This window comes from Fusarium oxysporum, chromosome VI (genome assembly GCF_013085055.1).
Source record: "Fusarium oxysporum Fo47 chromosome VI, complete sequence".
NCBI lineage: Eukaryota > Fungi > Ascomycota > Sordariomycetes > Hypocreales > Nectriaceae > Fusarium > Fusarium oxysporum.
In genome coordinates this window covers 795,134-811,947 of record NC_072845.1, presented here as the reverse complement: position 1 = coordinate 811,947, position 16,814 = coordinate 795,134, and the positions used below count along the sequence as shown (strand labels likewise).

The window sequence follows — 16,814 nt, the reverse complement described above, 5'->3', positions numbered from 1 at the left end:
ATCGACTCTGATGTTGAACGTACAATATTAATGACATTTTTGTTAATTTGCAATACAATATCTCTCGTATTATCGACGTGGTAATGCTCTTGGCCTTGGTTCCAGAACATCTGCGTCACGGGTCCCGCCTTGGCCGGAATACTAGGGGCCGGTTGCCGGGGAGGCCAGGGCGGAACATCCGCTAAAATGGGAAATTCCAGGTTATCGGTCCGCATCCGGTGTGGCTACCTGCCCCCTCATTCGCTCCTTCCAACTGGGCCGTTACAGTTGCAGCAACGATTCATTGACTCTCTTGGGCTCTTTGTACTCTTGTCCTCGTCACTCCATCTTTTTCCTCTCTTCAGCTCCGTCTCTCGCAATAACAAGGCAAAAAGAAAGATTCGGGTCGGTCGGTCTTTTTGTTCCACTCGCTCAACTTGTTTGTTCCTGTTCCTTGTGCTTCTCCAACTCTCTCGTTTCAACTGCAAATTATATCTCGCCGATTGATCCACCTTCTTCCAAGGTGATCCCCTTGAGGCGGCGCGCCCGCTGCTGGCATCACCGATCCTCTTGGCACTGCCTGCTCTCGAGTTGTTGCAGCACCTTATCGCTATCTTTATCAGTGTCACTCTGCTTGAACCTGCCTGCTCCTCCGCCTGGATCCAGATTTAGTATCCAACCACTATCCACAATGCAGAACTACCACGGGGATCCCTACGAGAGCGAACCGCTCGACTCTCATAATCGCTACGATTCCTCTCCCCGAAGACCCATCCCTCCTCCCCATAGTTATTCACCTTCGGCTGCCCACTACGACGCTCCCCCGAGATCAAACCACCCAAGCGCACATCCCGATTCTTCATACAGCCGTGTTCAAGGTGGCTACGACGACTATTCTTCTCACGGTCGCCCAGTTTCGCCTTCGCCGTACGCAGGATCCGCTGGATACGACAGTCCTCGACGACCATCGCCTCAACAAAACGACCACGGTTATTACGGCAACCAAGGCTATAATAACTACGGAGGTGGCGGCGGCGGACATATGGGGTATGATCACCCAAACTCCCATACAACACCGGGCGCCGACAATTTTGGAATGTCTGCATCTGGTGGTATGGCAGGAATTGCTGTTAACGTTGCTGACCGTAATCCTCGCTATAGCGGCATAGGCGCAATGGAACACTCCAACTTGCCCCCGCCTCCGTCGCGGACTCAGCAAAACCCGTACGGCGGAAACGGAGGCTACGGTCACGGTTACGATTCGCCTCGTGGGCCACCATCGGCAGCGACATCTCACTTCAACGGTAGCGATCCCTACATCGATAACCCATACCCCGGATATACGAATTCGCGGCACGGCAGCGACAATCTCGGCGTAGTGAATCCTAATGAGATCGTTGACGATGGAGACGACGGACTTGTGTATGGAAAGAGCCAAAGGAACTCAATGCTTAGCCTTTCCAATTCCGACCGCGCGAAGAGGGGTGCTTCTGCTACCGCTGCTGCGGTTGGAGGTGGTGCGGCTGCTGGCGGCCTTTTGGGTGGACGAGGTCAGTATTCGTCTGCCAAGTGTGCGCATTTGCTAATTAGGTACAGGCGGAAGCTACGAGATGAATGGGGCACGGGAAAAGCCTTACGGTTATGGCTCAGACGATAAGGACGCTGGGAGGAGTAAGAGGTGCAAGTGGCTCATCATCGTCGTTGTGTTCCTCGTCATCGTTGGCGCTATTGTCGGTGGTGTCGTTGGTAGCATGGTGAATAATGGCAAGAAAGACGACAGCACAGCGAGTTCGGGAGAGTCAGCTAAGGACGACACGAAGAAGAACGGCGATCTTGGCAAAAACAGTGCCGAGATCAAGGACCTTCTCAACAATCCCGACCTCCACAGAGTCTTTCCTGGCATGGACTACACCCCTCTCAACTCGCAGTATCCCGACTGTATGCATAACCCACCTTCTCAGAACAACATCACTCGCGACGTCGCCGTGTTGGGTCAGCTTACCAACAAGATTCGACTGTACGGAACCGATTGCAACCAGACGCAGATGTTGATTCATGCTCTCGACCGATTGGAACTCAAGGATACCAAGATCTGGATGGGTGTTTGGCTTGACAAGAACGAGACAACCAACGATCGACAGATGGCACAAATGTGGGACATCCTGGATGAGTATGGTGATGCTCCTTTTGAGGGCATCATCATTGCCAACGAAATTCTCTTCCGTGAGGAGATGAACATCACCACATTGGCCAAGATCTTGGACGACACCCGCACGAAGCTCGACAAGAAGGGCCTCAAGCTCCCTGTTGCTACCTCCGATTTGGGTGACGACTGGACATCTGAGCTTGCGACTGACAGTGACTATATCATGGCCAACATCCATCCCTTCTTCGCCGGAGTTGAGGCATCCGAGGCTGCCGCTTGGACTTCCAACTTCTGGAAGACCAATAACGGAGATTTCTGGAAGACGGACACGAAGAAGAACATCATTTCGGAAACCGGTTGGCCTACCGGAGGCGGCACCAACTGTGGTTCAGCCGCGACCTGTACCAAAGGATCAGTTGCTGGTATTGACGAGCTCAACACCTTCATGGATGATTGGGTTTGCCAATCTCTTAAGAATGGTACCAACTACTTCTGGTTTGAGGCATTTGACGAGCCTTGGAAGGAGAGGTACAACACCAAGGGCAAGAACTGGGAGGACAAGTGGGGTCTGTTGACAGCGGATCGTGAGCTCAAGAAGGGAGTCAAGATTCCCGACTGCGACGGCAAGACGATCCAGGATTACAGCATGTTTTCTTCATAAATGACTCGATGCATTCACGACATTGCTCAGCGACGATTGATGTCTGAGTTTATGTCAGCTCTGCGGATGCGAGGGTATGCATTGGATATAACCATCATCACCTGAACACTCAGCATTTAATGTCTTATCACGGACCGGAGTCACGGAGTATTAGGGAAAACAGGTAAAATGTTATGCCCTTTATATGTTTTTTTTGTTTTTTTTTTGTTTTCGGATACGCCTGGCACGATTGCTTTTTTGTAGACGATGGAAATGTGGGCTGGCTTCTTGTAACGATTCGCATTGCGAGAGTATATAGTTGATGGAGGAACGGCTAGGACAAACAATATAAGTATTGGCTCAACGATTGATGCGCGACGCATGAATTGATCTGTGATGTGAAATATGAATCGTTGACGTACTTGATTGATGGGTATCTTGCCCGAAGGCGCTGCATATTCGTGTCGTCGTCAGTCGTTACAAGCTATATGGCCAAGCAAGATGTATATACCGCGCTTCAATGCGCCCGTCCCAAGCATTCATACTAAGCAATCGCCCAAGTATTTATTCCCAGCAACTATCGCATCAACCACCCTCATGAAAACTCCTCATCTCCTTCCATCGCAAGCCTGGCTCCATCCTCCATCCAAGGCTCAATTCCCAGGCTGATACGTCCCCTCCCCTTCCTCATCCCTTCCCTGCGTCTGACTTCTAGGCGTGAGAGGTCTAGGGTGCGAATAGGCGACGGCAGACAAACCCTCGATCCCCTCAATGGGGCAGTGGAACATGCCTGGAGGAACAGATGCGGCCTTGCTCATGTCGGCGTTCGTCATGCCAATCGTCCCAGCCTTCCACATGTCGCGCTCCTGCGTGAACTTGTCGAGTTTGTTTTCGAGAGCGGCGATTCTTCTAGCGTACTCGCGGAGGGTGTTGATGACCTTGTCCATGTCTTCTCGCAGTTCTTCGGTACTGTTTGGGATGGAGAAGTCAAAGTCTGGGGGGGAGACGCGAGCTTGGGGCTGCGGGATTGCGTGGAGCGGTGCCTGGGTGACATTGTATGCAGCCGCATTGCCATTGTAAGGACCTGGATTGCCGTTGAAGGTACTTGGGTTAGCAGGATACGCATCCTGCGGCGCATTGAACGCAGGCCCACTGCTCACATACGGCATCGGATTCGGCGAAGGGGTTGGAACGCCCATACGGGCAGTCGCGAGAAGACGGCCGGTGACTTCTCGCTGAAGATGAAGGCTCACCATGGCGGAGATGTCAGTTCCGCACGGGGCCTTGCCGACCTTTTGTCTACCAATCGTCAGTCTTAGTCAATTGCAACCGAGGAGAGACGGTTACCTCTTCAGCATGATAGAATCGCACGCATCTTCGAGAAGCGAACGCTTGAGTCTGTCGTCGGCGTAGATGTACTCGTGCTTGCGAGTTGCTCGATCACAGACCTGCCACAGTGCTTGGTACTCTGCTTCGCGGGCTGCTCTGTCTGGCTTTGCTTCTGGGAATGAAGACGCCATAGTGATTGAGCTTCAATGGTAGATTGAGCTATTGGTCTAAAACTGTAGAATATTTGTTGCAGATTTGATGTAATTGACTGAGCTTTGTGAGTTGGATGAAGGATGACAAGAAGAGACGGAATTTATAAGAGGGGGATTGAAGAGGCTGTGAATCACTGCGCGATGCGCACTTAGACGGGGTTTCTAAAAGAGAGTGAATTGTTTAGGAGATGTCATGGTGGGTTAGAGAATAAGAGGGAAGTTTTGAGGAGAGGAAGGAAAAGAATTGGGAAATTGGGTAAAGGTTAGTGGAGATGAGGGAGGATGACGAGGATGTTAGAGGGCTTTTGGCAGTGAATTGAAGATGTGTGATAAAGTGGTATGAACTTGACAAAGAGAGGAACTGGATGGACTTACTGGAAAGCTCAAGGTCTTCGAAGTGAAGGTGCGCGACGATGTTGGTAGTGGTCAAGTTGGAGATTTTGATCTTGAATATGATGGCCTTGGTGAGGAAGAAGGTTTGAGTTGGAGTAGATGAAGAAGAGAACTGAAATGGTAAAGAAGAGCCTTCAAAGTCTAGAAGCAAAGGATCGCGACTACAGAATTGAATGGCGAGGACAAGTTATGAAAATGTTTGCCAGAAGTTGATGATGTTGGAAGAGGTTAGAAGAGAGGGTGAAGGTCGTGAAGTGAGGATGAACGATTGAGCCGAAATAGATGAAGTAGAGGAATGGAAAGATAAAGAAGAGCCTTAAAAGTCCAGAAGAAAAGGACTGCGACAACAGAATTGAAGAGTGAATGCCCGCTACAGAGATGGCTGTTGGAATTGACTCGATGTTGGATGAGGTTAGAAGAGAAGGCGAAGATCATGCATGACAAGAGGCCGAGGGAAGATCAAAGAGACTGGATACATTGGACATCAAAGCGTGACATTGAATTACTCAAGGAGAGCATGTCTAAAGGAATTGAGCATGAGAGGAGAAGCCCATCAGTGAGTGCAGCGCACAGTCTTCGCAGCCACCAGCAACTGAAGCCCAAGATGCAGACCATCGGCAGACTCAAATGAACACTCGTCAATTAACAATTACTAACAACGATTAATTAATAGTGGTAGCCTCAAGCTTCTTCAGCAATTCCTCTTCCTCATCACTCTCCTTCTTCTCCTCCCCATTCTCAATCTCAACCTCCTCAATCACAATCCCCTTCCCCTTGGCTTCACCCTCCTCCTCACTCTTAGGTTTCCAATATATACTCGTCGTCGAAAACGCACAATCCAGTCTCTCCTGTGGAAAGTCACAGCGTTCGTATGCCTTGTGCATTCTCTCCACGTTCTCGATATGCTCGTCTGCAAAGATACTGTTCCCAATTAGCACCAACCCATCACCCTCACCGAGCGCAACATCAACTTCAGGGCATAACTTACTCTCCCCAATCTTCCCAGCCAGTCCCAACAAACAGCGCAGGAAGTTCACCCTTTAGCGCATCGTTGTACACAGGTCTGTAGAGATGAACGCCAAAGAAGAGCGTCTTCTCATCAACCATCTGCGTACCCTTCGGATCATCAAGAACGGTATGGCCGATATTCTCGAGAAACTTTTTGTCGGAGGCGTTGAAGGCTGGGTCTTGGAAGAATGTCTCAATTTTTCCACTCGTAATTTTCTCTGCTCAGGTCAGTCCCGTTCATGTACAATTTGATGAGAGTAGACGTACCCAGTTCTTCAACCATGATCTCAAAAGCCGCAAGTTGCGCAAACGTTGATCTCTTGCCATCAAGATTAAGCCCGTCATTCGGATCAAATGTCCCAACACCCAAATGAACCGCCTTATCAATCTCTGTCAAATGCGACGCCTTCGCCGTGACAAGTTCACGAAGACGAGGACAAGAGTACGCTTCCTCCTCCCATCTCTTGCGATGCTGCCTATAATCCTTCTCCAAATCCTCCGGACTCCTAAGACCTTCCGTCTGAGGCTTCGCGTGTCTCGATGAGTGAGATTCGGTATTGTTTCGTCTGTTCTTGCGTCCCTTGCGCACGACTCTCGTCCAGTCTGAAGAATCCTGTGATGAAGACATTGTGAAGCTAAATATTGAACGTGAAGCCAAAGCCAATGTGCATAAAACAAAATTGGCAGAAAATGAAGTGAGATGATGAATCAATTGATACGATCGTGTAAAAGGTGGGGAATAATGATGAGATGTTCACTTATAGTGAGTCTCTCAGTGAAGATTGTCGTGAAGATTGAGATTTCGATACTCCACAGGGCTCGGTGAGCGTCGGTGAAGACAAGGTGAGTTTTAGGATCTTAGTGGCGTTTTGAGTTCAATGTTTAAAAACGATGGAGAATAAAACCCCGACTGGTCTGTCTCTGCCCAAATTATATAGCCCAGCGACGACATGATTGCTCGTTCTGTGAAATATTTGTTATTATCGTCATGCTGTGGCTTGCCATGTCACAAATTGAAGACATCCGTAAGGCGCATGATTGAAGAACCCATGGTCCAACAAGCACAAGTTAAACCCTCTCTCGCCGAAAATGCAACGATAGCACAGAGCACCAAGGGACAGCCAATCACAAGCCGTACTGATAAGAGCATCAGCTTACGGTAGTGTCTGCGTCTGTGCTTGTCTTGCTTGTGCGTCTCTGGTGATGGATGTGACCATCTTGGCGTCTACGCGGCACCCAAGCCCCGAGCCTCAAACTATCACCAAAGCCATCATCAGATCAAACCGCGGCTACGAATCGTTCATCGGCTCTCCTGATCCGATCTTTCCATGAAGTGAGTCGACCTCTCCAGTCTCCACCGTCCCTTTTTGCAGTCTTCATTAACCGGCATATCCCATCACCAACCCCCGCCCCTCTACCCCATCGACTCCAATATCTCATTGGCTCACCTCTAAGATAAGTCTAGCGCCAGCGCTTAAAACATCTCCAGTCACAGCCCAGAAACGCCCTGTAGCCCTGTAAATCACTCATCCCACTGATCCCATTGGCCGTGTGTTCCCGTTCTGCAGCAGGGGTCACACCCTCCAAGATGCATCGTCAACGGCCTCTTACTGGGCCATCACATCCAATGTTGAGCTGGGCGGCTGCAAAGATGGCCACCCAGCGCAGTGCCTTAAGACCAGAACTCGCGGCCTCCTCTTCATCTTCCTTTTTCTCCGAAGAAGCTCTTGTTTTATCATAGTCGTTGGTTCGTGAAATTTTTAAATGTTCGAGGCTGAGCCTTGTTCTTGTTCTTTGTCTGTTTGCTAGAGAGTATCACCCAATACTACGAGATAAACCACACAAACCGCAATCATGAGGACGTCAGCATTCATCTCGGTCCTCCTCGCGACAATCGTGTCAGCACACAGCGTGATTACCTATCCCGGCTGGCGAGGAAACAACCTCATAACCAACGCAACGTTTCCCTACGGCATGCAATGGATCTACCCATGTACGTCCCCCTCTACTCTCTCACCTCTCCTCAGCGACACCAATTAACATCATCAGGCGGCGGTCACAATGTCACGACAAACAGAACATACTGGCCCACAAGAGGCGGCGCTGTCGCATTCCAGCCCGGCTGGTTCCGCGGCCACGAGACAGCCTTCGCCTACGTGAACATGGGCTTTGGCGACGACGGTCCTGACGGCGGCCCAGCGAACATGACACAGCCTGTCGTCCCCATGTTCCAGATCCTCGGTCCCACCAACAATCCCTTCCCCGGAACCATCTGTCTCCCTCAGGTGCCTCTGCCCAAGAACACCACCGTAAAGGCAGGCGACAAGGCTACAATCCAAGTTGTAGAACTCGCCGTTCACGGTGCAGCTCTGTACTCTGTACGTCCTCCATCCCCCGAAATTTGCATTGAAGGAAAGGTTGACTAACATGTGCAGTGCGTCGACATCATCTTCGCAGAGCCAGGAGACAAGAGAATCGCCGAAGTTAACGAGACAAACTGCTTCAACTCCACCGACATCGGCTTCGCAGAGATCTACACCATCACGACCAAGCAATCGGGCTCCGACGCCTACGTTAGCGAATCCGGCGCGACACAAACCCTGCGCCAGCTGAACATGGCAGGCTGGCTACCGCTCGTGGCAGCGGGTGCATATGCCCTGTTTGCGTGATTGACGAGACCGATATGAAAGAAAATTGTACAAAGCATAATGACTGGCGTTTTTACGGGCGGGGAACTTTGGTATATCCCTGGGTTTTATTGTTTATATCCCTTCATTTATTTTTATAATGTTGCGGCTGTCCTGAGGGGACTGAGATACCGCACGTGGTGTGTAGTTGGAGGAGCTTTATCTGCTTCATTCATTTGAGACACCGCATAGGATGAGAATCTACGACTATTCAAGTTCATAAACCACGCTATTGATGTGATAAATTGTCGTGAGAATGAGATGCTAGAGGTTTGAAGTGAGATGAAATGAGACGATGGCTCACGATTGAGATCAATTGACAGACGCCTCTCACGACGCCACAGACATCACAATCACCACAAAGCCATTGCGTATCAATCTATCGCATTCGTCTACCGCTAATTCTATGGGTTTCTCTTCTAATTCCGTACATCCGCCGTTCCACGTCAAGCAGAACCCGTCTTGGCGCTGTATCTGCCTGCATACCCGTCACCATCACATCACATTCACGGAGCGACCTTAGCGCACTCGGCCGCGACAGACTTGACACGCTCCTCAGAGCTTCGTCCAACAGCACTCTGGATCCACTCCTTGATACCGAGATTAGCCGCCTCCGCCTTTGATGCGGAGAGCAATGTGCCGAGCGCTACTAGGGCGCGGTATAGAACCTCTGAGTCTGTTTGACCATCACGGGAGAGGATCGTGCCGAGAAGGATAGCGAGACGGCGACGCTGATCGGGTGTGAGGAGGCGCTCGCGATGGACGAGCACTGAGAGGTTGATTGCTGCGGTTGTAGCAGCGATGAGGACGTTGCGATTGAACGGCCCGATGGGTTCCGAGGACACACCAACGATACGCTCCAGGAACGAAATGGCCTCGTCCGATTGAGCACTAACAATCGAGCGGCCATTCGCGGTGGAGAAGATGTTGGCGAGGGTACGCAGACCCATCATGGCAGCGTTCTCGTTGGGAGTTTCGCCCTGGGGTAGAGAGGACGCGAAAGCAAGGTCGAGAAGGGAGCCAACGGTAGGGTCAGAGAATTGAGCGACGAGAGGGTACTTCGCGACACAACGAAGGAGATCAAGACCGGCGAGACGGTCAGAGTAGGGCCATTGTGTAAGGATGCGGACGAGAAGAGGCAGGGCTGTTTGGGGAACGGGTTTGTTAGACTCAAGCGCGGCGCGCAGTTCCGACAGCACAGATTCATCGGATGGGTTCAAAGCGGCATCTTTGCGACCCGATGAGATCATGTTCTTGTTGACGGTCAAGATTTTGTTGAAGATTGCTGGTGTTGTCAGTAATTGAGCAAAAGCAGAGGTACAGACCTCTTACCTTCGTATTTGGCTGCTGTAATGCTGAGATAGTCCTTCTGGGGGAGCACCTTGGGCTGGGTGTTCTCACCAGGTCGGTATCGTGACTCGGTACCAAGAGGATCAGGCCCGCTGGCCTCTGAAGTTTGACCAAGAGTAGCTCCCTTGGTATTTTCGGTGATGAAGTTGGCCACATTGTCAAGATACGAGAGCGGTAGCTCATTGTCGCCCAAGAACTTGGTGGCTCGCTCGTAAGGGTTCTCAGAGAGGTTGTAAGGGAGCTTCAGAGGAGGCTTGCCATCCTCAATATCGACATCAAAGACGTAGTCGTACATCTTTCCTTGATACTCAACCTTCTTACCAGTGCTGGCGACAGCATCAACGACTGTACCAACATTGACCCATTGCTGTTGGCTCACTGACCACGTATGAGCAGTGACATTGCCATTATCCTCCTTGATCATCTGAACCTGTCCCTCCTTGGTACCCGCCTTGCTGGTAAGGAACTCCGGACCAGGAAGCTTCTCCTTGTTGACACCCCCGACCTGTTGCTGAGGGATCGATGACGCCTTGACAGACTCTTCAAACTCCTTGAGTGTCGCTTCATCGGCAGTACGGTCGGGACTTCGTGTAAAGACGCGGGCAATACTATCGCTGGCACCCGTAACGATGTCGCCGGTCTCGGGGTTCGCAGCGACTGTCCATACCGAAATGGCGGGATGTGTGATTGTCTGTACACACTCGGTACCCTTCCATATCCTGACGGTACGATCCTCTCCCGAACTGACCAGCTCACCTGTCGGGAGACTGGCCAAACTGTAAACAAAGCTTTCGTGTCCATGAAGCTCGGCGACTTGTTGGCCATTCAGCTTCCACAGGCGGATTGTTCCGTCGTTGCTTGCGCTCGCAATGTCTGCACCGCTGGGATGACCGTTGGGTACACGACAGAGAGCGCGGACAACATCAGGTGTGTAGATGGTAGAGCTTGGCGACACCTCACCAGCGGTAGACTGCCGCAGGTCAAAGATACGAATGCTCTTGTCGGCGCAACCAGTCACTACTGTGTGCTCATCAAATGCAACAACGCTCCAGACCGCCATGCTTTCGTGGCCGCTCAACGAGAGCTCTGTTTCCCATTTCTCAGGGCTCCATACCCGCGCCTGACCATCCCAGCCACCTGATACCAAGTATTTGCCGTCGGGTGAGACGTCGAGCGTGCAAACGTTGTGAGAATGACCGATCAAGAGACGTTCGGCGTTATCGGAGCTGGAAGCTTTGGGGGACTTGACTTCGATGATGGTATCCTTGCCACCAGAGACAACATAGCCGTCTGGGTGCTCACTGGACGGAGGAAAGAAGGAGATCGAGTTGACGTATTCGGAGCCACGGCTGACCAGGGTTGCGTCGAAGTTCGGGGGAGATGCTTGGGTGCGGCGCCATATGCGGACGCTGCAATCGCGGGAGGCGGTTAAGACGGTATCGGGAGAGGGGAAGGTTGCGGCTCGAACCTATCGATCCGTTAGTGTTTCGAGATGCAGAGAACGTCGCCTAATAATGCCTACATCGGATTCGTGCCCGACCAATTGCGCCGACAGCTTGAAGTCGGTCATTTTTCTGGAGGTTGGTTTGATGGACGTATGATGAGAGGACGTGACACTGCTGAATGCAGTGGAGGGGGGAGCTTGATGAATGACTGGACGATGATGCAACTGGGTCAAGAAAGAGAACGGCTTGCTATCTCTCCAAACAAGGGTAACGCCAACGACAAAAAATCCGAATCACAGGAATATGGAAGAGGTTGTATCGTAAAAAAGTCATCAAAGGAACTGGAGAAACGTGACAAATCGTAGAGTTGATCGTTGGTCAGTAATGGAAGCTGATCGATTGATTGCCCCTTCCCGTCGGATCTGTCCCGTCCAGCTTAAGCCACAATGCGTCACTAAGCACCAGCCACCTCCACTTGGCCGGGCATATCGCTCGGGCTCAGATGTCGTGAACGATCCGGGCCTAGGGGAGGCAATAAAACTCCAGACTTTAATTCTGGACGAAAAAAAAAAAAAAAGATTTAGGCAGGATTTAGGTAAATTGACCTAAATCCAGGGGTCTCTTAACTCTCTTTGATGGGTTTATTTTGGCAACCTCCTCCACAGTCTGAAGTTTTATTGTTCCCTCGGGCGGGCATTATTGCTTCGCATTTAAGCATACCTTGGGTAGGCTAAAATTAGAATACTGCATATATCATAAGTCATTGTTCTACCTTCATGGTGATACTGCTTTAGTAAGAGTTGGGCAGAAAGAGCTGTTGAGAAGACTCAGGAGAGTGCAGTATATATCTCGCGTGGAATTCCGGTCCTTTTCTCAACGCTGTACGCTGAACCAAAAGAAGCCTTACACACTTAGACACCGTAAAACACCTCTTTATCTGTCTCACAAATAATTCCTTGTCCTGTATCATCAATATCTTTCTTTGTCTCTTAAGTCGAGTCAAGATATTGTAGCCCCCAAGTGTACCCCGCTTTGTGGCGGTGCCCACCGGAAAGAAGGACCCCGTCGTGTAACCCCGCTGCTCAAGTCGGGCAAGCGTGACCCTGTCATTTTGAATGCGCGCCGCCGTTTCCTTCCCTGTCCAACCTGTTTCGTCCTCCCGTCTTCGCAAATATTTGGCAAATTCATCACCGCCCTCCTTTCCTCTCTCTCTCTCCTCTCCTTTCTCTTCTCAAGGGGGTTCGCTTTGGGGGCAATATTCACGCTTCTTGACCTCACGACACGACCTGATACAATCACGACCTTAACGTTCCGATTCTCCATCTCTTTCCTTCAAGTTTTGGGCTCGTCATTGTCATTTGCTCGAGAAAGACGCTCCACACTTCTGCGACGACACGCGACAAGCTCTGCCACGAGTCACGATTTAAATCACTCTTAACGACGCATACGACTGTTACGGCCTCTCTCATTTCCCAATTTTGACATCCTCGATTAATATCGGGTATCTCGCTACTCTCTAGACCGACATCGAATACTACAGCTGGCCGCAATTGGCTAGATTCCCATCAACGAACCGATTCCCCGCTCGTCTTCGCTTCTCTATTCTGTCGCAATGGCTTCCGAACCTCGACAATACCATCCTCTGACCTGCCACGGTCATTCTCGACCTGTTCCTCATATCGCCTTCTCTGCCTTTGAGAAGGAAAATGAGAAGGAAATTGAGAAGAAGACCGACAGCTTCTTTCTGATCTCGGCCTGCAAAGGTGCGTCAATGTCTTGTCTCAACAGAGCGCATATTGACATGATATAGATGGCAACCCTATGCTTCGAAACGGTATGACCGGCGACTGGTAGGTCACTGTCAACTGGATCTAGTAGCTCCTCTGACTTGCATAGGATTGGCACTTTTATCGGTCACAAGGGTGCTGTTTGGCAAGCTAGACTGAGCCCTGATACTTGCAGCGCAGCGACTGCATCGGCCGATTTCACAGCGTGAGTATTCTCCGTCACAAAACCCAGCTCCGCTGACATTTGCATAGCAAAATTTGGGACACTTACTCCGGCGAGTTGCTCTATACGCTGCAACACGATCACATTGTCCGTGCCATTGCCTACCCTCCCGACAACTCGGATCTTATCGCGACCGGTGGTTTCGAGAAGAAGCTGCGCATCTTTGATCTCTCGGAGCTGTCTTCTACTGGGTCCCCTGCTACAATCCCCGCCTCCGCTGGCTTCGAGATCGGCGAAGGTGTTCATACTGGTTCGATCAAGTTCATTTGCTGGACCCAGGACCCTAACATCGTTGTGACCGCATCCGACAAGACAATCCGATGGCTCGACCTGCCTAGCCGGGCCTGCATCCGACACGAAGTTCTTGATGGAGACATCAAGTCTTGCGAGATGGTGTCACTGGATCCCCAGTATGCTTCCCCTACCGACATTGGCGGCGGATTGCCAGTTCTCGCTGTTGCTGCTGGAAAGACGGCGTACTTTTGGGGTGGCCGCAATGCTATGGACGAGCTCAAGCGCTTTCCTCTGAGCTACACTATCGCTAGTGTTGCGCTCGACCTCAAGGGTCGTAAGCTAGTTGTCGGTGAGGAGCCCGGCACGTGGGCCAAGGTTATCCGATACGACGATGGAAAGGAACTCGATGTACACAAAGGACATCACGGACCTATCTGGTCAATTGCATTCTCGCCTGATGGCAAGATGTATGCCACAGGATCGGAGGATGGTACCATCAAGCTTTGGAAGAATTGTGAGGGCTTCTACGGGCTCTGGCGCGGAGGCGGAGAGAAAGTTGCAGAATAGGAACGCAGACTGATCTCTACATCCACGGACAATTCGGAGGCTGATGCTAAGTCCGAGTTCTCGTCTACTACAAAGGGTAGTAAGCGTGACATGGCCAGTCGCGCGAGTCTCGGACGCTCATTCAGAACTGAGAGCAGCGAGCACTCACACCGAACAGGCAGTCCTCTTGGCTACCTGTTCAACCATCACTGGTGATTAGCTGTTTAATGGGGAGCTTGTTGACAGTTGATATACGCATTTTGGAGGGAGATTGAGAAGTTTTCTATGTTAGACACGACACAGTTTAGTGGAGATGGCCTCAGAGGCCGATGATGAGGGCAACAGATTAAATACCTATCTACAGACGCTTTAATACAATAGTGTACTATCAGCCGACTAGGTATCCAGTCCGTCCAGTCAATCTCAATGCCATCATTTCACCTCACTCTAGTCCTATCGTCCAAGTAGGCTATCTACTCTCTATCTATAGAAAGTTCATCCAGTCTACCTAGCCACAGTTAGTCAGTCTCTATTCTACGACCAAGATCCCAATTCAGGGGACGCATACTTAGCATTGCCCAAAAGACCTCACCAAGAGAAAAAGCTCATTCACAAATTGTGTACAATTTTTACTTCTGCAGCTTACGAGGGACACATCTACTTCGCGGTACGCATCTTGGCCTCACGCAGAGCAAGGCGGTCGGCCACCACAACCTGACGGTCGAATTCGTGCTGGTAAGCACGTTCATAGTGCGACTGGCGGTCTCCGTTGCCGTCCTTGAACTCTCCGAGCATGCTGCGCGACTTCACAACGACAGTCCATGGGTCGTCCTTGATGGTGGGGATGAGTTCCCAAGGCTCGGTGGCGTCCTCAAGGTGGATGACTGTGCTCTCCTTCAGGTCACGGTCCTTTTCTTCGTCGGAGGGGCCCTTGATCAGGGTGGTCACCTTCTTGACCAGCATGGAGAACATGCTGGGCTTTGTGCACTCCGCGGGCCACTTGAAGGATGGGTCAGACGGCATCTGCATTCCCATGATGGCGGTTGAGTCGGTGTGTTGGTGTGTTGGTGTGTTTGGTGTTGTCGTGGCCGAAGAGTCCTAGGACAGTGAAGAAGGCTGTTGCGTCCAAGTTGAGATGTGCAGGTTAGTGTTTGGTGATATCTGTAGCCGGGGAGTCCTGGGGATAGCGTAGAAGGTTGTCGTATAAGGCGTCCAAAGTTGGGTGTGTAGTTGGTGTTGGCAGGTTGGTGTTGATGGTTGCTGATCTCAAGGAGTCCGGGTGGAAGTGAGGTCGAGGATGACTGAAGGAAAGAAATGAGAGTTGGATTTGGCCAGAGACATCGAGAATATATACGCTCAATCTCGAGGCGATGGCTGCTTCGTCGCGAGATCTCTTGTTCTACTGGCACTGGCGAGTTTCGTCGAACAGCCAGCATATCTCTCTCTCCCTGCGCAACTGGAAATCGCAGTGGCAGCACAGTCGCCAAGCTGGCAGCCTAATTCATCCACCGTCGCGAATACAGGAGATCCTCCTGTTCGCGCGCATTCATCTCGAGTTCCTCGCTCGAAGTGCGATTGTCGTCGCTGTTCGCGAGATCACCATCGAGTTCATCATGATCAACGAAATCCCACTCTTCACCGGTCTCTGCATCTGTAATAGTGATGCTGGGGTTGCTACAGAGTTGGTACTTGGGCATCTGCTCCTTGAGATGCTGCTTGGGGGTCTTGGAGAAGGTTGACCAGAGGGTGTTTTTGAGGCTGGACATCACGCGGGAGGCTTGCTTGGTGGCCTTGCGGCTGGCTTCGGAGGGAGAGGCGAGAGTAATCATGATTGCGATGGTGTCTTGTTACCGAGTTACTGGAAGTTGTTGATGTTGATGGTGGTGCTGGTTTGGCAATCAAGGCACTCGTCGCAGTATGCTCGGGGCACAAACAGAAGCCCAGGAGGCGGAATAGAGTTGATGAGAGAAAGTAGCGATTGCATAGTAATTGAATGGCAAGTGTTGTGTATTTATTGCTGGTATTGAGAGTGAATCAGCGTCCTTGGCCATTGTTCCCGATCAGTTCGCTGATCCGAGCGGCTTGTGTGTGAGCAGTGGCAACCGCCGCAGAGGAATTGGCAGGCTAGAGAGCTCTATTATTAGTGCAACAAGAGTCAGAAAACCAATTGGAACCTCCGAGAGAATGTTAGATGAGCTTTTGATGACAATGGTGGTTGAGGGCTGTTCAATTGAACATCGCTGCGCTAGGGCGGCTGTTCCATGACCTCAGTTTTCTCGCAACAGAACAATGGAAACAAATCGCGCTTGCTTGGACATACTCTAGTAAGCCGAGTGATATAGGATATTGCGAAATTCAGGTCTAAAGAGCATTCGTTGGCCGCCAGCAATGGAGTGGCTCGATGGTGATGATTGGCGACTGACCAGCGGAACGAGAGCAGCGACATCACAACAAGGCATTTCTTAAAACCGATTCACTCTAGCGAGCCTCAATAGATATAAAAGAGATCCTGAGATTGCACGCCGAACAGTTTGTCTCCATATCTTTGATGTCGAGGATGGCAGTCTTGGACTCTCACAGTATCAGGGAGAGTCTTACGGCGGACCTCAGCTTGCTGCAACAGAACATCGGAGATGAGTCGCAGTTCTTTAGACAAGACCTAATGGGCCGGGAGATATAGGATGTGGTGAGTACCAAGTCAAAAGAGCTTTCGTTTTTCATGTGTGATATGGTGTCTCGACGATGAAGGCTGGCGATTGACGATTATGTAGTAGAACGGCGAGCGAGGACACCACAATAAGCGCCCCAATTGGGCTGATTTCACTTCTTTAGCCT

General features: G+C 50.9%; 7 protein-coding genes across 7 annotated transcripts; 3 read left to right on the top strand and 4 right to left on the bottom strand.

The window, feature by feature from the left end:
• Positions 1 to 670: 670 nt before the first annotated feature.
• On the top strand, positions 671 to 2,786 carry FOBCDRAFT_275165 (glycoside hydrolase superfamily; the record flags this gene model as incomplete). Its single annotated transcript, XM_031187258.2, has 2 exons — positions 671 to 1,529; positions 1,576 to 2,786. 2 exons carry the CDS (start codon positions 671 to 673, stop codon positions 2,784 to 2,786), a joined length of 2,070 nt encoding a protein of 689 aa, XP_031038393.1.
• Positions 2,787 to 3,297: 511 nt separating this feature from the next.
• On the bottom strand, positions 3,298 to 6,500 carry FOBCDRAFT_251061 (uncharacterized protein). The gene is made up of 6 exons (XM_031187261.3): positions 5,975 to 6,500; positions 5,688 to 5,925; positions 5,415 to 5,620; positions 4,678 to 4,831; positions 4,113 to 4,295; positions 3,298 to 4,064 (listed from the first exon to the last, which is right to left on the bottom strand). Exons 1-6 carry the CDS (start codon positions 6,333 to 6,335, stop codon positions 3,419 to 3,421), a joined length of 1,788 nt encoding a protein of 595 aa, XP_031038396.3. The 5' UTR covers positions 6,336 to 6,500; the 3' UTR covers positions 3,298 to 3,418.
• Positions 6,501 to 7,340: 840 nt separating this feature from the next.
• Positions 7,341 to 8,614, top strand: FOBCDRAFT_184467 (uncharacterized protein). Its single transcript, XM_031187262.3, has 3 exons — positions 7,341 to 7,700; positions 7,757 to 8,085; positions 8,143 to 8,614. The coding sequence occupies exons 1-3, from the start codon at positions 7,562 to 7,564 to the stop codon at positions 8,374 to 8,376; spliced, it is 702 nt and encodes a 233-aa protein (XP_031038397.1). The 5' UTR covers positions 7,341 to 7,561; the 3' UTR covers positions 8,377 to 8,614.
• A 113-nt stretch (positions 8,615 to 8,727) lies between these two features.
• FOBCDRAFT_162863 (WD40-repeat-containing domain protein) lies at positions 8,728 to 11,572 on the bottom strand. The gene is made up of 3 exons (XM_031187263.3): positions 11,267 to 11,572; positions 9,727 to 11,212; positions 8,728 to 9,679 (listed from the first exon to the last, which is right to left on the bottom strand). Exons 1-3 carry the CDS (start codon positions 11,312 to 11,314, stop codon positions 8,901 to 8,903), a joined length of 2,313 nt encoding a protein of 770 aa, XP_031038398.2. The 5' UTR covers positions 11,315 to 11,572; the 3' UTR covers positions 8,728 to 8,900.
• Positions 11,573 to 12,321: 749 nt separating this feature from the next.
• On the top strand, positions 12,322 to 14,388 carry FOBCDRAFT_225116 (WD40-repeat-containing domain protein). Its single transcript, XM_031187264.3, has 4 exons — positions 12,322 to 12,952; positions 13,000 to 13,039; positions 13,086 to 13,181; positions 13,229 to 14,388. Exons 1-4 carry the CDS (start codon positions 12,802 to 12,804, stop codon positions 13,998 to 14,000), a joined length of 1,059 nt encoding a protein of 352 aa, XP_031038399.2. The 5' UTR covers positions 12,322 to 12,801; the 3' UTR covers positions 14,001 to 14,388.
• Positions 14,389 to 14,636: 248 nt separating this feature from the next.
• On the bottom strand, positions 14,637 to 15,014 carry FOBCDRAFT_202679 (uncharacterized protein; the record flags this gene model as incomplete). The annotated part of the gene is made up of 1 exon (XM_059609041.1): positions 14,637 to 15,014. One exon carries the CDS (start codon positions 15,012 to 15,014, stop codon positions 14,637 to 14,639), a length of 378 nt encoding a protein of 125 aa, XP_059467333.1.
• Positions 15,015 to 15,335: 321 nt separating this feature from the next.
• FOBCDRAFT_320284 (uncharacterized protein) lies at positions 15,336 to 15,955 on the bottom strand (the record flags this gene model as incomplete). Its single annotated transcript, XM_059612047.1, has 2 exons — positions 15,489 to 15,955; positions 15,336 to 15,435 (listed from the first exon to the last, which is right to left on the bottom strand). The coding sequence occupies exons 1-2, from the start codon at positions 15,806 to 15,808 to the stop codon at positions 15,336 to 15,338; spliced, it is 420 nt and encodes a 139-aa protein (XP_059467332.1). The 5' UTR covers positions 15,809 to 15,955.
• Between the last annotated feature and the right edge of the window lie 859 nt (positions 15,956 to 16,814).

Excerpts from the sequence above, each read along its gene's own strand:
- FOBCDRAFT_251061 (XM_031187261.3), bottom strand. The coding sequence starts at position 6,335 with ATGTCTTCATCACAGGATTCTTCAGACTGGACGAGAGTCGTGCGCAAG. Across the intron at positions 5,926-5,974 it reads GATCATGGTTGAAGAACTGG|AGAAAATTACGAGTGGAAAA; the intron begins GTACGTCTACTC and ends TGACCTGAGCAG. Across the intron at positions 4,832-5,414 it reads TGGGGAGGAGAAGAAGGAGA|GCTCTTCTTTACCATTTCAG; the intron begins GTGATGAGGAAG and ends TAGACTTTGAAG.
- FOBCDRAFT_184467 (XM_031187262.3), top strand. The coding sequence starts at position 7,562 with ATGAGGACGTCAGCATTCATCTCGGTCCTCCTCGCGACAATCGTGTCA. Across the intron at positions 7,701-7,756 it reads CATGCAATGGATCTACCCAT|GCGGCGGTCACAATGTCACG; the intron begins GTACGTCCCCCT and ends TAACATCATCAG. Across the intron at positions 8,086-8,142 it reads ACGGTGCAGCTCTGTACTCT|TGCGTCGACATCATCTTCGC; the intron begins GTACGTCCTCCA and ends TAACATGTGCAG.
- FOBCDRAFT_162863 (XM_031187263.3), bottom strand. The coding sequence starts at position 11,314 with ATGACCGACTTCAAGCTGTCGGCGCAATTGGTCGGGCACGAATCCGAT. Across the intron at positions 11,213-11,266 it reads TGGTCGGGCACGAATCCGAT|GTTCGAGCCGCAACCTTCCC; the intron begins GTAGGCATTATT and ends ACGGATCGATAG. Across the intron at positions 9,680-9,726 it reads TACAGCAGCCAAATACGAAG|CAATCTTCAACAAAATCTTG; the intron begins GTAAGAGGTCTG and ends TGACAACACCAG.
- FOBCDRAFT_225116 (XM_031187264.3), top strand. The coding sequence starts at position 12,802 with ATGGCTTCCGAACCTCGACAATACCATCCTCTGACCTGCCACGGTCAT. Across the intron at positions 13,040-13,085 it reads AACGGTATGACCGGCGACTG|GATTGGCACTTTTATCGGTC; the intron begins GTAGGTCACTGT and ends TGACTTGCATAG. Across the intron at positions 13,182-13,228 it reads GCATCGGCCGATTTCACAGC|CAAAATTTGGGACACTTACT; the intron begins GTGAGTATTCTC and ends ACATTTGCATAG.